The sequence below is a fragment of the Antennarius striatus genome, chromosome 2 (assembly GCF_040054535.1).
Source record: "Antennarius striatus isolate MH-2024 chromosome 2, ASM4005453v1, whole genome shotgun sequence".
NCBI classification, from domain to species: Eukaryota; Metazoa; Chordata; class Actinopteri; order Lophiiformes; family Antennariidae; genus Antennarius; species Antennarius striatus.
Window position 1 is genome coordinate 28,806,466 of NC_090777.1, and position 13,709 is coordinate 28,820,174.

The 13,709-nt window shown below is 41.0% G+C and overlaps 1 protein-coding gene across 2 annotated transcripts in view; it reads left to right on the plus strand.

The window, feature by feature from the left end:
- Positions 1–13,709, plus strand: part of LOC137605713 (metabotropic glutamate receptor 7-like) — a 64,560-nt gene that overhangs the window by 35,752 nt on the left and 15,099 nt on the right. For both annotated transcript variants that reach the window (XM_068330420.1, XM_068330427.1), the window contains exons 4-8: positions 1,944–2,079; positions 2,605–2,759; positions 5,375–5,509; positions 7,396–7,596; positions 12,947–13,086. In XM_068330420.1, coding sequence (XP_068186521.1) covers positions 1,944–2,079; positions 2,605–2,759; positions 5,375–5,509; positions 7,396–7,596; positions 12,947–13,086 — 767 coding nt within the window. The remainder of the gene's footprint in view (positions 1–1,943; positions 2,080–2,604; positions 2,760–5,374; positions 5,510–7,395; positions 7,597–12,946; positions 13,087–13,709) is intronic.

The following is a 13,709-nucleotide window of genomic DNA, read 5'->3' on the forward strand; positions in this document are numbered from 1 at the left end:
GGGGAGGATTGAATGCGCTGCAGTCCTGCACTGAACAGGATGTGTAAAAAAAGAGCCACATGGACAACAACAACAACAACAACAACAAAAAACTGCATTTAAAAGAAACACACTGACTGTTTGATGGGTGAAACCGAAGCACAAAGCTTCCCTCGTAGCTCTGGAGACGTGATGCACATCAACTCAACCGCACGCAGCTGGAGATGGAAACCAACTCTGGACAGATTCTAGATAGAACTGACTCCAGTCTGACCTGACGCCCTTCATAAGGCTGGAAACCCACTTTTCAAATACCTCTTATACAGCGAAATAATAGTCTCAGCAAATCCTGCCACTCACTCCTAGTGCTTCATAAGTGATGATTGAGAGCCGAGCCACATACTTCAGCTGCGTACGACCACACTGTGGTATAATTCTAACGCTTTTACAAATATATCCATACGTACAGTGGTTGTACTCGCAGATTTGCATATTGTAGAAGAATGGACTGTTGGCCTTGTCGGAGTTAGACACGCTCTAAGTGCTTTTCCCGGTTTCATAATGGAGTTGACGCGTTTTCATGAGACTTCTCAGTTAAAAAAAAAACACAACAAAAAGACTGATGTCCTTTTTTTTCCTCTGTGGAACTAATGTGTGTTTAATACCTGAAAATGACAGCTGCTACTAATACTCCACAATCAGATATTATACAGTGACAGACTCTCCTGCAGACACCAGGGAGAGGGTCTTACCATAAGCTTTCTAGGTAAAATTAAGTGAAATTAACTGCTGAGACAGAGCTTCAGCTCCATGGAGACCTACAAGAAGTGAAACCATCATCGAGGACATTTTCTAGACCCCAAATGCTTCTGTTTAGTCCTGAATCTGCCTGCTGACACCAGAATAGTAGCTGAGAGGAGGTCCAGCTGTATGTGTCGGATGTATGATCTGCCCACTAAAATCTGTTTATATCAAAGTAACGAGTCTAAGGAGAGCGGTAATTAGCCTGGTCCTTCCATTCCATGTGCCTGCTCTGCTCAAGATGACACACACACACGGAAAAAGGTTATTGGGTTGGCCATTAAAATGCTTGAGTGGGAGAAATTTTTAATTGGTTTGGGTAGAGCTTTGCTGTTGACTCAGAAAACAAGTGCAGACCTCGGTATGATGTTCTCTCACACGGCGTCTCAAAGGTTAGCTCGTCCTCCATACCTTTAATTACCACCACACCCGGGTAGAGCCGTCGAGTACAAGCCTGAAGAAAACAATAGCTAGAAACTTCCAAAAGCCAGTTGTAGTAATATACCCCGCCAAAAATCAAATATTTGGCAAAGCAGCGAAGCAATCAGTCCCCTACATCCTGTTTGAACTCATTAGTGGGGACCTGCCTGAAAATGATTTATTGTCAGCATTAAATCCCTTTTTGTTTGCTCTGTCTCTCTCATCTGATTGGTTCAGGCTGCAATCGGAGATGTTTAGTATCGACTTCAAATGAAAAGTCAATGACGAGCTGTTGGATTCCCACAAATCCATAATATGAAATCTGTAGCTTGGTGTCGCGGTTGAAGTGGAGCGTTCATTTTATTTTATTTTTTTTTATAGCAGTTTTGCTTCCAATGCTTCACTCTGAAATGATTCTGGGGCTCAGTCACAGGGAGCGGTTGAGACTGTTGTATTGCACGCTGTTGTGATTTTCAGATTATTGCCAAAATGTAAATGTATGCACCGTAAGACTATTATTTAGACTCTACTGCACGCATGACAGCATCATCAAAGTCGTACAATTGCTTTTAAATGTTTTTCATTTCCATAGGAAAAAAAAAAAGCAACCATTGTAACCCCAAGCTTTTTTTTTCTTTTTTTTTCCTGTGTGCATCTATATTTGTGTGAACGGGGTGAGTGAATGAATGGTTGAGATCATCCTAGAGGCCTTATCATTTCTCACTCCTTTCCCATTAAAAAAGGTGGGATCTGCATCGCCCAGTCTTTGAAAATTCCCCACAACCCCAAGCTGGAGGATTATGACAAAGCCATCCAACAGCTGCTGGAAACGCAGCACTCGCGGGCAGTCATCATCTTTGCCAATGAAGAAGACATACGGTGAGGAAGCAACAACACATTTTGGCTTCATCCCTGTTGCTCAGGCACGTTGATGCCTTGCCACATTGAGGTCTTTAATCTCCGAGTAGCAGCTCCCGAAGATAGGCTGGAGGCTCAGATTTACCATTTTTATAAACAAACACGCAACGCAAACACGAGCATGCCTTGGAGGAAAAGTGTAGGAAAACAGATCACAACAACGCTAGAGCGATATTGTTTCATTTACAACGGCGCATGGAAAAGCGGTGTAAAGAAACATGGAATCAAACATTGAGTGTATGCAAATTCAGAATGAATAACACGGAACTGGATTCATCATTGAAATGTAAAAGGGAAAAAGGAGACAAAAATATGAAAATATGAATACTTATCTCTCCTTTCCCCTCTTCTCTAATGACATAAACTGCATGAATATGAGCCCTAAACATCATCTTCAGGCCCGCCGTGCTTTTGTTTACCAGATACTGGATGGCACACGTCTCTTATGCTCTCTCCGAATTCACACACACACAAATGTCCTTGCAGAGGAATTCTCAATGCCACCAAGAGAGCCAATCAGGTGGGCCATTTCCTGTGGATTGGTTCTGACAGCTGGGGAGCCAAGAGCAGCGCCATCCACCAGTTTGAGGACGCAGCCGTGGGAGCGATCACCATACTGCCAAAACGCTCCTCCATCGAAGGTACCGGTGCCGACGCTGAGAGCTCACTGTAGGCTTTCCAGACTTAATTGTGTACCCTTGTTTAAATACAAGACAAAAAATAAAACAGTATTGAAATAAAAATGCAGTAAAAGTCACTTAGGAGCAGATAATCTCATTTTACAGTTACAGCAGCATTAGCCTTCATTTGGAGGGATGTTTCAGTTACCAGGTGAATCAGAAGTCTGATATTAAATATTCCTTTATGTTCACTAATGGACCGAAATGTGACCACTTACTGTTGTTGCATATTATTAAAACAATAGAATGAAGATCCCATAATTATTTTTTCTTGATGACTGGAGGGAAACCTTCCCACCGTTTCATCAGTATTTTCCGCACTATAATGCGCACCTAAAAGACTTTAATTTTCACAATTTCTTATAATCCAATGTGCCTTATATTTGAAAAAAGTTTTAAAATAGACCATTCATTGAAGATGAGTTCTCAGATGCATTTTATAATCCAGTATGTTTTATAATCCAGTGCGCTTTATAATCCTGCGTACTTTATGCATGAATTTTTTCTTTAAAATAGAGCATTCATTGAAGGTGCGCCTTATAATCCAGTGCGCCTTATAGTGGGGAAAATACTGTATTCATTTAGAGTTGAGGTTCTGACTGTTTGTCGATATATTGCTCACTGACTTTGATCTTTAAACACAAATATGGAATAAAACTATTTGCTGTGACGGCTAAAGTTCATAATCTCCAGGGAAAAGTTGACCTCAGTTTTGTTTGGGGTTTTTATGAAGGTCTCTGGTTCTTTAAGATTCTTTAAGATTTCCTGAAACAGTAGTAAAGGGACAGAAACACGTGTTAGTCTCTGGACATTGGACTTTCACTTAAGGCAACATCATTTCATTGAGCTTTCAGTCACACTTTTCTTCAACACCTCAAGAGCTGAATTGCGCACTAATTTATTGTTTTAAACAAAAAATGTTGGGTAACAAAAAAGACTTGGTTACATTTAGAAAAGCCACACTGTTTGGTTGGTGAATAGATCTTCACGATGGTAAGGTCACGACCTTCTCAACGAAACATTTGGCTAAAACAAATCGTCTACGTTGCTGAGGAGACGCATCAAGCGTGATTGTGATAAACCTGTGCAGCAACCTTCAAGGATAAAGCGACGCATCACGTTTGGTGCTGTCACTTTGCACCCTTAACAACACTCCGCATATTTAGATGAAGTCACACCTGAGACATTCACTGTATTTAAAAGAGGAGCTTTGGTTCCCTTTATATATATAAGCTCCCTTTTTCGCCTCATTTATTTTTACACAGCTGCCTATTTTCTACATTTGGGGAGAACGACTTGAGAAGAAGACCGTTTTTGGGTTGCACATGATTACACAAAGTCAGTTTGGACAAAAAAAAAAAAACAGCCGCTATCATCTATATTAAAATTCAAGAATGGAAACAGTTTTGCTTTTTTTGTGGGTTTTTTTTTTTTTTTATTCATTATTTTTACCTATCTCATTTAAAACCTCATCCAAACCAGCTTTGTAGAAACAAGCTGAAGCTGGAGACAGAGAGAAAATAGTTTTTCTAGTCTCTGCTGTGTTATTGCTAAAAGGATTAGAAAATGAGGAGTCTGAGGGGAAAAAAAGCACTAATGTAATTTTGATTATGAAGTATGGGAGTTTTTGATTATTATTACCACACTCTAAAGAAATATTAGATATCACTATATGTTAAGTGCTTGAGCGATAATATATCTTAGAAACTATAGCTTGGATAAACCCACTCACAAAAAAGGACAAGCAAGGATATTATTCCACTGCATTTGCCATAAATATACCGTCGGGCCAGTATATGATGACTATATCATGACTTCTAATAATACGTTGATGGTGTTTCAAGACAATCATTAAGTAATTCAGTCATCATTGCCCCTGCCGGCCTTAGCATATATGACAGAGTAATAATAGGAACAGATCATTCTCAAGAGAGAAAATTATTTTTCTGTGACATGAAGGAAGGAAACTACACCATAAATCTTGCAGCAAGGTTTTTTTTTTGCCCCAGCTCCATTTCATGACCCACATCGGTGGTAAAGTTTCACTAAAGAACAGAGCAGATTTCAACACGCATGCTTTCTTTTTTTCTTTTCTTTTTTCCCATTCTTCTCATGTTCATGCTTCATACAGGCACATAAACATTTTTTTGAAATTAGCTTTGAACCCTTTAAACCATGCTTTCCACCCAGCTATGTGGTAATGGGTTTTATGAAATGAAGAGGATCTGTTCTGCACCTACAGGATCTCGCAGCCTCGGGCGCCAGCGGCTGCAGCACCACTTACAATCCTGTCATTATTTATTATGCATCCTGCTCTTTAATTAATGTAATTTCCTAGATGAAAGAAGTGATTAAAGTTCCATGGGGTGTGAGAGGAAGAGGAACCGCTGTGGTCAAATTTTGATGAAGTAGTTTTTGCTGGTGTGCTTCCAACACCTAGCGGCTAACACCACACACCACCACCACTCTACTACTGAAGAAGTTCTGCATCATTTTGTCCATGTTCGAATCAGTTGATAATTGATCCAGAACTGATTTCCTGACCCCATTCCTTCTTCTTCTTCTTTTTTTCCCAGGGTTTGATGAATACTTCACTGCGCTCACCTTGGAGAACAATCGCAGGAACGTGTGGTTTGCCGAGTTCTGGGAGGAGAACTTCGACTGCAGGCTCCTCAGCGCCTCGAAGAAGGAGGATAGCCGTAAATGCACAGGTAAACATTTGTTTACACAAAGCAGAACATATTAGCACCCCGTTAGGTTCATGCAATGAAAACATGACTTTTTTTGGTTTGAACCAGCGGCAGCAGATTGTCTATTTTAAGGTATTAATTTGAAGAATCTTGTTTGCAGCACAGCCAGAGTCGAACACCAGGTGTTTCACCCAGTGGGAGCAGGACAGGCAGGGTTTATTAATAGAATAATAATGCACCACGTGTCTTAGTCATACTACAGTTGCTGAATGTCTGCTCCTGTGGCAAATGCCCTGTAACTCTTACATCCCATATTCTTTCTATTTCTTCCCAACCCAGTCACCTTGGCAGCACAGCACCTCCATGCCATAGAGACAGTACACTTAATTTAGGTTGGAAGCAGTGAAAGTGACAGAAGGTGATATTTGTGTGTGTGTGTGTGTGTGTGTGTGTGTGTGTGTGTTCGCGTGTGTGTGTGTAGGTTTGTAACATTAATGATAGTGTCATTGTTAACGGTGATGCATGCTCTTATTACCTAAATTCTGCCTAGCAATGGTGTGACAGGCATCGCGCTGAATTTTTTATCCACCAGGATGATGCCTGTGGTGGGGGATGCTGCATAATCATGCCTGCATACGTGACGACGGTAATGGCTGTGTGACACAAATTACTGTTTGCTGAAGCATTTCCTTTATAATCTGTTTGTTGTCTCTTGTCATGTGTCAAAGACGGGACAGGACGATGCTCATCCACTTAGTAAGCCCCGCATACTGCCTGTAAATGGCTTTTATCTTCTCTTCATCGCCTCTGAATATACAACTTTGCTTTCTATTCGATCTTGTCTGTACTTGAAGTTATATTTCTGAATGTCAAAACACAAATGTGCATGTTTGAGGCTCCTGTTTTGAAAGACTGAGCATTTAGCACCTAATGCAGAACGCTGCAAAGCTAAAAAAAAAAAAAAGGTTTTGTGAAGCCGGTGATGTGTGTTAAGTTCTGAGAAATTGGCTGAAATGTCAGCTCAGATCCCTTTTGACCTCTCGACGCGAGGCTCCCATGTTCTTGTATGTTTCCTATTGACATAATTTGCTCCTCCGCCGTGCTCTCCATGCGAATTTTCCCGCAGCCATCACTTGAGGAGAAAATTATCTTTCAGCTTTCTGTATCATCGTCTTGATGGTGATGCATCCTCGTTTATTTGGGAGCTTGAATATTAAAATTACAGCGATAATGATGATGATGAGCGTGATGGTGATGAGGGGTGATCATCAAAAGTAATGGTAACGTCTTTGTTGTTATAATTTTAACTCTTTGAAATGCAGCTACAGTCTACCTGAAGTTTAAAAAAAAAACCTAATTCAATATTAATTCTAACAAGAGTAAAGATCCAAGCAGAAGGATGTGCATTACATATTCAAGTGGTGTAGTGGCAGCGTGAGGATAAACCTTTGCAGCAGCCCATTGTGAAAGGGCAGTGCACTGGGAGGAGAACATAAAAGAGCAGGAAGTCACTGTAGAACAGCATGTTGCTAAAGTTCATAGTGATCTTCATCACTTTGCAGATGGGACCTGTGAGATACGTTCTTAGCATTCTGTCACTTTGAATACACTGCAGTAATCCAGTCAGTCTGTTTTTTTGTCAGATACAGTATCTCATAGTTCAGTGCCAACGCTTTCCAGTCGGGAACGGAATGCGTCTGTTACGTGTGTTCTTATTTCCTTACGCCACATTGTACCTTCAGGTGGAATTTTCTGCAGAATCCAAAGCAGGACTAACTGGCTGTGATTGGTAAACAGAGGAATAAAAATGAAGCTGCAGACGATACGCGTTTGCTGAGGGGCTGTAATGACTAATACTCGATCGTGCATTCGACTGTAACTCTCCTTATCCTTTCTCCTCCCTTTAGGCCAGGAGCGCATCGGGATCGACTCCAAGTATGAGCAGGAAGGGAAGGTGCAGTTTGTGATTGACGCAGTTTATGCCATGGCCCACGCTCTGCACAACATGCAGAAGGACTTGTGTCCTGATCATCCTGGCATTTGTCCACAAATGGAGTCAGCTGAAGGGAAGACGCTGCTGAAGTATATACGCAACACCAGCTTCAACGGTGAGTGGATGAGAAATATAATGTTGATTTTACTTAAGCAATTGTGCAGGCTCCTCAATGAAGGCAGGGTTAATAGTTCTGTTTCAGAGGATAGACATATGTCTTGTGGAGATAATAGAATAAACCTCACATTAGAGCAGTGCACCTATGGGATTTAAAATCGCACCATTGCATTTATATGTAAATTTGCTTGGGTGGTTTGTTTCCTATTAGAATAAAACCCTATGGCTTGTTCTGATCCACTTTTAATGACTATCTTCATTCAATTATTCACAAAATCAATGACACATAATTGAGAAATCAACACCAAAAACATGAACACCAAACATTTGGGACGAGTATATACGTTTGACACATCCAGTAATTAAGCTTGTCCTCCACCAGCTTTGATTATATCAGTAATCCCCCTCCTCATGGACTGACACAACCTCCCCCCGGGGATGATGTCATCCTGTGGGACGGTAGGCAGCCCCCACTCTTGAGTCAGAGCTGCCGGGAGTTTCTGCTGAGTGTGTGGAGGATGTTCACGCTCTAACGCGAACACACTCGCAGGACGACGCTCACAGGTTTGGTTTTAAAGTCGGGATCGTCGCTCAGCGTCAGGCAGCCGTGACGTGATTCTGCTCCAGAAGCTGGGAGAACACAAAAAGCAGTTTGTGGGTGAGACCGATGTGTCGGAGGGTGGGAAGAGCAGTCGATGGCGGGATTCACCAGTTAGTTTGGTGAATGCTGACTGCTCTACATTATTATTGTGTGTGTGTGTGTGTGTGTGTGTGTGTGTGTGTGTGTGTGTGTGTGTGTGTGTGTGTGTGTGTGTGTGTGTGTGTGTGTGTGTGTGTGTCAGTTGAATGTAGCCCCGTTCCACGAAAGGCCAACACTTCAGCAGCAGAGACACTGCCCATTATTTACTGATTGGATGAAATGTTTTTTATCATGTTTAACAGATTCTCTGTTTGTTTGTTTTTTTACCGATTAGTCAGAAATAATTGCTAAAAGTTTAAAACCAACAAAATGATGTAACTTTATTTTTCATGCGCCTCAAACTACACAAAGCAAATCCAATCAGCCGTTTAATTTTTAGATACCTTGAATGCATTTTTAACCCACCGAATCCACGTGAGTTCATAAAGTCAATTAAACCCCTAGTTTAGGGAAGAATTAATATTTAGATACGCTAGTAGAGTCATCTCAGTTTCAACGTGATAAATAAGTTCCCATGTATCCTAATCAAGGGTGATATATTACAGGTCAGACGGTACTTGAAGCTCTACATAATTAAGTCCCATACAAAAAAAAATTATATGGAAGATACTTAACAATTAATGGTTATAGCTATTCATATCAAGTCATTTGAAATGCAGGAATGAGTGGAGGAAGAAAAGCAAATGGGAACTAAGAAACGTTTGTCATGACAAATGTGCTCGTGTGCGTCAGCCATTGATTATCCATTCAAACAGCATTCTGGGTAAAATAAAAGCTTTGAAATGAACAGAAACGTTCAGCAAAACTTCAACCGATTTTTTTTATTTGATATTTATTTTTTTCCAGAACGCTTTGTATATTTACCCCACAAAAAAAAAAAAAAAATCAAATATGGAATAAAGCAAACTGCAGACCAATGCAGTTATAAAGATTCACAGACTGGAAAGTCCAATAAAGTTTCCTTGAATAGTTAGACACTCAGTTAGAGACTTTTCTTCAATGATTTATTGACATTTGATCCTTTATGAATCATTTCTTGACATCAGCGTGTGCAGTCTGCCACTTAATCGTGATGGACATAGAATTTTGAAATCCCCCTTCAGAATTCATCAAAAAAAATCTGACAGATTCAAAGGCAAGAAGAAAGCCTCAGAATTTTTCTCCCTACTTTGGAGATTTTCTTTTCACTTGTCTACTGTTGTCTATGAAGTCCACTCTTTCCTTTTGAAGTCATTTTTTCATAAATCTCATAAATAACAAACATTATTAATGTACATGTGGGATAAGTTGAAAACAAACAACCATGCCTGTATTAATCATCATGCAGGAGCATGTTACCCAGTGCACTGATGTGTTTTCTGATGCGGTTTTAATAGGGTAGGACGACGGTAATGATGCGTATTAACAGTGGAGGTTATGGGGCTACATATAAGGCCCCGGCTGCACAGACAGCACTTCATCAAGTCATTAATGGACTTGCTTTTCCTGGGATTTGTGTAGAGCAAGAAAATATAGAAAATCATTAGAATTATATCATGAATGCAACAAATATCTTGCTTTTAAAATTGCATTCAATCGTTGACAGTTCACTGCTGTGTGTATTTTGTACTTAGTTGATGGGCTTGAGCAACACATTGATCATATTTAATAGGACCAAATAGAAGTGCACTCAGAGAATAAATGTCTCTACGAAAATCACAAAAACAATCCTGCTTTGAATTGAGATTTAAAAAAAAAAAACACATCTTTTTTTTTCTCCTGTTACAAGGGTCGTCTCTATAAAATGTGAATGAAATCTTTGAAGAATATTTTGAAATATTCTGCTAAGAAATAAAGAAGATAAACAGCGATGAAAGAATAACCTTTACAATTACTTTATATAAAATGTCTGAAAGCAAACTTCTGCCATCAAGCTAATGGCTAAAGAGCTGCTCGCCGTCTATCATTGTGGCGGCCGTGCAGACTTCCTGGAGGCGAGAAGCCCCTCGGATTTTAAAGGTGCCATTAAATGAAACCGAACATACGTATCGCCTGAGTGCAGCTACCGTTTCAAGGCTCCAACAAAAGTGCAGGGCCGTGTGTGTGTGTGTGTGTGTGTGTGTGTGTGTGTGTGTGTGTGTGTGTGTGTGTGTGTGTGTGTGTGATGATCAGCTGTCCTGTCGGAGTAAACATCTGGACTTGTACTTTTCACGATTTCTGGAGACATTTTTATGTCAGCGTGACACCGAGAAAGAAAAGGCTGCTTCTCCTGTGCAGATAACAAGATGTCAACCTTCACTATCTGCTCCGCTCCATCCTATCCCGCTATTATATTCTCAAGCATTTTAACTGCCAAACAAACATCCTTGTGTCTCGGCTCATGCATATCTCACTTCTCCTTATTGCATTTATACTGGAACTCACACATTATCCCATGTACGCGCTTTGCTGCTAATGAATGTTTGAGAGCAAAAAGGAGTATAAGCCTCCTTTGTTGATCTCCCCACTGCGCCAGAGTCACAGAGCCGAGGAGTGAGAGGCAAAGAAAAGGAAAGAATAATGATGCGATGAGAAACACAGCAGTGGATCCCCGGTCCACCCACACTGCTTCAGCACAGCACGGCAGCAGTGCACTTTTGTCATGTCTCAGTTCAGATCCACATGCAAATGCATAAATCTTTCATCTCAGACATCACTCTCACTAAGGCGTCTATGCAGAGCGTTTTGTCCGCTTTAAAATATCAGGAAATACAAAAGGATTTATCCTTTTTTTTTTTTTTTTCAATACCATTTTTGTCTGCGCACTTAATTATCTGCTCTGAAGCTGAGGAGGATGAAGTGCCCAATCACTCGTGTCCCCGTTAACAAAAACGACGGTCTTGTTTATGTGTTTATGTTGGTGCTGGGGCGTGAAGTAAGGATGGTAACCCTGTCACAGCTGTTTGCTCACGGGAATCAATACCTTGTCAAACTCTTTATACACCGTGTCAACAAGTCTGCTGTCAGTTTAGCGGAGGCAGAACTGACAGGACGATGGCTGCCACCCACTAACTTTGGTGTTGGTACGGAGGCATTCTTTATCACTTACCACAACCATTCTTTAATTTACTCTGAACACCCGTCTCGCTTTATTTTTTCTGTGCTGAGACACACGGGTACGTATGAATAATTCATCCAGGCTTGGGTCCTCTCCCTGTGGATTTTTGTGTAGGTTTTCCCTCTGGGTAGCTCTGACTTCCTCCCACAGTCCAAAAGCATCCAACAAAGGTGTTTTTGTGGCTTGAGATCAATCATGAATCTTAGTGTGAGTGGTGTTTTTTTCCCCCCTATGTGCCAGTAAGGCACATTAATGTTACCACAAAGTCAAAGAGAGAAAAAATGAATCCCCCTATAGCTTGTTTCTTGAAAGTGACTTTTTCATCTTGTTTCCCCTGCCATTATTGTTTTACAAGAGTCTTTTGCCCCCAAAACTTTGTAGAACATTCAATGACAAATGTCCTTGGAATCAAACTGGAGTGAGATGAAATTCCCTTCTGGCTAAAAACTTGGTGCTGCGGCCTTACATCCAAAAAGTCAAAGCTCTGCTCTAGATACAAAAAGACACCAGGCTCCCAAAAGTGCCTTGGACATATGCTTCTGGTCCTTTCACTACATTTTTTTTATATCAGAGCTATTAAAGTGTTTAATCCCCATCCCAAGTGTCATCAGACTTCACTGTCCCATTTCGAAAATGGTATCTTCACTCACGCTGATGAGCCACAGAGAGCAGCGCCAAGGTGAATGGACGTTTGAAAGGCGTCCATTTCTCTTCCGGTTTAGCAGAACGGTAACAAAGCAGACCTTCATCTATAAAATAACGGACAACTTTAACCCATTAAAGCCGTTCAACATTAACGAACGCTCGATGTGATGTTAACTGACATTGTTATGCTGCCCTGCACACACGCACACACACACTTTGCATTCAGATTAAGCGCACATCTGTAATATCCAGTAGTGTGTCGACCCACCGATGGGCTCAGGAGGGTTCACGGATACACATGTAAACAAGTGTTTTCCTCAGAGGTAATGTTTCAGGTGTCTGCAGTCCTCTCTAAGTCAATTAGTGACATATTCAGGGCTCTGCTTGAGACAGGCTGCTGCACACCGGGAGCAGATGGGGACCGTATGATGCTTTGGCCGACCTATGCATCCTCACCAGAAGTCCTGTTGTTGTCCACTGTGTTATGGAGGCACTTACTGAGGGGGAAAGGCATGCACACATTTGAAATCCTATTACACTTCTAATATTAGAGCAGAGCATGTGAAAATAGATTCCCTCAGTGGCGATTTTTGCAGCTGCGGCGCTGCACAGGAAGCAGGTGAGGACACGCTGTAACGGTCAGGAGGGACGTGTTTTCTTGGCTGTGATTATTATAAAGGTTCAGAATATAGGTCATCCTGCTCAGAGGTTTCATTTATGAGGAACATTCTCGAAAAAAAACAAACCACAAGGTCCTTTTCCTTAGAGCATGTTGGCCAGGGCTCAATAAGACACATGGGGGGGGGGGGGGTTAACATTTATGTTTTTGGTTTGTTAGAGGATAAGCTGCACCTTGTCGTGACAGCTCCTAACACATCCTGCTGTCCTCTCACTGTATTTTCTCTCTCTCTTTCTCACTTTCTACAGGCAGCGCTGGCACCTTTGTTGTGTTTAACAAGAATGGCGACGCACCGGGACGTTATGACCTGTTCCAGTTCCAGACGACCAACTCCTCCACCCCAGAGTATAAGGTGGTAGGACAGTGGATGGAGACCCTCCAGCTCAGGGTAGGAAACATTTAAATTCTTTCTAGGCTCGACTGTGTTAAAAAATGTATGAGTCTGAAACCCATTCTGTGTTTTTCTAAAGCTGAAATCTCTCAGGTGTCAAGTAGTTTTAATCATTTGCATCTCAAATACGGAGTGCCGGTGCAGACATGTTTTGCTATCAAACTAATTGATGGGGGGGGGGGGGGGGGCTAAAAGAAATATTTTAATTTGGCAACTAAAAGAAGTGTTAAATGTTAAAAATGCTTCATGTTTGATATTTTCTTATGATAACGAGCAGAAAAACACATTCAGACTCACATCATTTGATGTTTATCCTCACTAATGTAGGTATGAGAGAGAAAGTTAAGTCAGTGCTTAATTTAGCGCTTAAAGGCATAAATTCCTCCTGATAAATTAAACGTTTTATAAAAAAAAAAGGTTCTCAAATGTCCCAGAGGCTGTTGAAAAGAATGTGCAATTAAAATGACAGGGGATTTTTAGTATGTGAAGCAGAATAAAATGCGGTAATTTTACTCTGTCGTAATTTTTATACTGTTAAATATCGGTTTGATGAATTGAAAAAGGATTGCAGGGCAGGATTGACGTATCAGTAACGGCTTCATGTGAGAGGTCTTCGTTTA